General features: G+C 36.3%; 1 protein-coding gene across 1 annotated transcript; it reads left to right on the top strand.

The window, feature by feature from the left end:
• The first annotated feature begins 1,545 nt into the window (after positions 1-1,545).
• LOC123256347 (vomeronasal type-1 receptor 4-like) lies at positions 1,546-2,535 on the top strand. Its single transcript, XM_044684982.1, has one exon. It carries the CDS (start codon positions 1,546-1,548, stop codon positions 2,533-2,535), a length of 990 nt encoding a protein of 329 aa, XP_044540917.1.
• The last annotated feature ends 925 nt before the right edge of the window (positions 2,536-3,460 follow it).

Genomic DNA, 3,460 nt, shown 5'->3' with positions numbered 1-3,460 from the left:
TTGATCAATGACACATGTTAAAACCAGTAGAAATGTGCATCAGCCATGGGTGTGGGGAGAGTGGGGATGAAGGGGAAAGTAGGAGCATGAATCATGTAACCATGTTAAAAATGAATATTAATAAATGTATAAAAAAAGAAGTGATGGGCTGACATCACTTGTGTATACAGTAGAATCAGTGAAGACAAAAGAAACATGATTATGGGAGACAAGATGGAAAGAAGTACTAATTGCAGGAGGCATCTTAATGACATGAGAGATGTGGAGAGAGGAAAAAGAAAGAGCTATAACCCATTTTTAGAGATATATAGTATTAGGTTCTTAGTGGAGATTGTGGACATTGGAGAGCCACTGGAAATTTGAAAAGTGATGAAAATATTTGGGAAAGAATAGTTGTGAATGGATAGCGGGTCGCTTAGAGATTGGTAAAGGTATTGCTTTGCCCTGGTGAGCATTAAGTCAACATTATGGAATGTAACTTTGCAGTGAATTCAGTCATGTTTGAATGATTTTCTCCAACTTTACTGAGTGAAATATGAATAAACGAAAGGCAACAATGAGAGTAATTAAAGTCTGATGTTTTAATGGCAAGAGATGTGATAATAAAAGGGGATAAAGGACACTTAATAATAGAATATAGAAGTGCAAGATTCATCAAAGTGATTGAGGGAGGGAATGCAAGAAAAATATGAATAAGAGTAAGTCTGTTAAACAAAAAATGAAATCAATGAGAAAAGTAGAGCATACTTGGTTATGTAGAAAATAACTTCCAGAATTTTAGTCATGTGACTGATATGGAGTAACTGAAAAATAACATTCCAGAGAGCACAGTGGAAAATTGAGTAATTTTAAAATGAAACTTTGAAGAGGTACCTAAGCAGCTCAGTGGATAGAGAACCAGACCTGGAAATGGGAGATCCCAGGTTCAAGTCTAGAATCAGATACTTCCTAGCTGTGTGATCCTGGATAAGTCATTTCACCCCAATCCCTAGCCCTTATTTGCTGCTTCATGGATGAAGGCCTGAGAAATAAAACAAGGATGAAGTCACTGTGTTGAAGGACAGGTTCAAAGGTCATCTTGTTTTTGTTTTGTCAATTAGTGAAGTCCAACTCATTGTGACCCTATTTGGAAATTTCTTGGCAATGAAACTGGAGTAGTTTGCCATTTCTTTCCCTAGCTCATTTTATACACAAGGAAACTGAGGCAAAAAAGGTTAAAGGACATAATTACATAGGATCACAGAACTAAGTGTCTGAGACTAGATTTGAAGTTAAGTGCTAGCAATCCATTTACTGTACCATATAGCTGCCCTGGGTTCTTTATGCATAGAGGAAAATTAAATGATAAAATATTTTCCTCTAAGAAGTTAATTTTTGATTTTAATAGTAAATCACTACCCATTGTCTTGAGAAAATTTACTGATCAATAAATATGCCAGGGGATTTCAATGGGAAAATCTCAGTTTCTAACAACATAATACTATGTGTTTCTCCATAGTTCACATTCAAGGTAACAGCAAGTCATTTTCACAAGACTACTAAGAAATGCTGACTTATAATGAAATTCTGGGGATACTCTACCTACAACTAACTGGACTTGGATTCATATGGAACTGCATCCTTCTGTTCCTAAATACCATTAATTTCCTCACTGATCATAGAGCAAGACCTAAAAAAATACTTATCATCCATTTGTCTTTTTCCAATGCCATGTTGCTTCTCTTTAGAGGAATACCCACTACAACAAGACTTTGGAGGGTGAAATGTTTCCTAAATGACCTTGAGATTGGTATAATAACATATATGCAGATAATATCCCGGGGCCTTTCCCTGAGTAGCACTTGCCTCTTGAGTATCTTCCAAGCCATCACTATTAGTCCCAATGACTCCAGATGGGTAGAGCTCAAAATAAAAGCACCAAAGTGCATCATGCCAAGCATTCTTCTTTGCTGGGTTTTTTATCTACATTTAGACATGATTGTATTTCTACAAAACACTGGTCTGAAGAATACCACAGCCAGTGAAGATGGATGCAATACTGGCTATAGAGCTCTAGATTTGGGTAATAAAAATCATATAAAATTTATAATCACAGAATGCGTCCATGACATTTTTTTTCTCTGTCTCATGGTATGTTCTAGTGCTTACATGGTCTTAATCCTATACAGACACAAGAGGCATGTTAATCATATTCATAGTAATAGTCTTTCCACAAAAATATCTCCTGAAGCCAGAGCCACACAAGCTATCCTGCTTTTAGTGGGAACCTTTATTTCATTTAATGTATTTAGTTCTTTTTTTATTCTACATGTGTTCTATTCTAAACTTGCAAAAGATTGGATGATACATTCCTCAGTCCTCCTCTCTCTAGGTTATCCAACAATCAGCCCTTTTATTTTGATCAGCACTGGCAACCAGATACCCAGGACTTGTATTCATCAGCAGGTTGAAAGACTATTGAAATGCACATACATAGGGAAGACTTCTATAGGCATAGAGACTTGGAATGTTTCTGCTGGAAATGGAGTCCCCTAGATATTTAATTCATATACCCATTTAACTTAATTTCAGTTCTTCCTTTGAAGCTTTTTCCCAAGATGCCATGAGAGGAAACACTCTGCTGGTGTTCCCTGGTCCTTTTAAAATAGATATACTTCCCTTGGTAACCCCAATAATTTAATCTGAAAGAATTTGCCAGTCAGGAAATTGTCATTGGCCAGAAAGCATGAATATTCTCAACTTCCAAGTATTATTTACTTTTTAGACATATCCTAACCTAGATTTTTTCTAGGCAAACATACTGGATTGGTTTGCCAATTCTTTCTCCAGCTCATTTTACAGATGATGAAACTGATACAAATTTGGTTGAATAACTTACCCAGGGCCACAGAGATAACAATCATCTGCAGTCAAATTTAAACTAAGGAAAAGGAGTCTTCCTGACTTCAGAACCCTCACTTTATCCATTATGACACCTTGTTTTATTCCAGATATGCTCATCATTTTAAAAAAGGCATCACAATCTTCCAAGTCCCTCTTGCTCAAAATGCAGGGGTTATCATAGATAATTCACAATCTCTCAACTTTTCATATCCAATCTTTTGTCAATTCCTGTTGATTTTGTCTCTACGACATCTCTTAAATATATCCACTTCTTTCCTGTGATATTGCCGCCACTCCTGTGTAGAACTTCAACACCCCATGCTGAGATTATTGCAATAGCCTGTTAGTGCTCTATATGTCTCAAGGTTCTTTCCATTCCAATCCATCCACTATTTAGTCATTAAAGTGATTTTAAAAAATCCCAAGTTTGATCATGTCACTCTCTTTACTCCATAAATACCTGTGTCTTCACATTGGCTTCTGCAACAAATATCAGATGCTTTTATTGAGAGAGGGTTGGTCTCACAAAAAAAAAAAAAAGATGAAGTTCTGGTCAAGACCAAAAGACCCAGAGCCG

Source organism: Gracilinanus agilis, unplaced genomic scaffold, assembly GCF_016433145.1.
Source record: "Gracilinanus agilis isolate LMUSP501 unplaced genomic scaffold, AgileGrace unplaced_scaffold58016, whole genome shotgun sequence".
Lineage (NCBI taxonomy): Eukaryota > Metazoa > Chordata > Mammalia > Didelphimorphia > Didelphidae > Gracilinanus > Gracilinanus agilis.
Note: the sequence above shows the minus strand (reverse complement) of the source record. Positions and strands in the feature narration are given on the sequence as shown.

What these genes read in the sequence shown, in the direction of transcription:
- LOC123256347 (XM_044684982.1), top strand. Translation starts at nt 1,546, where the DNA reads ATGCTGACTTATAATGAAATTCTGGGGATACTCTACCTACAACTAACT.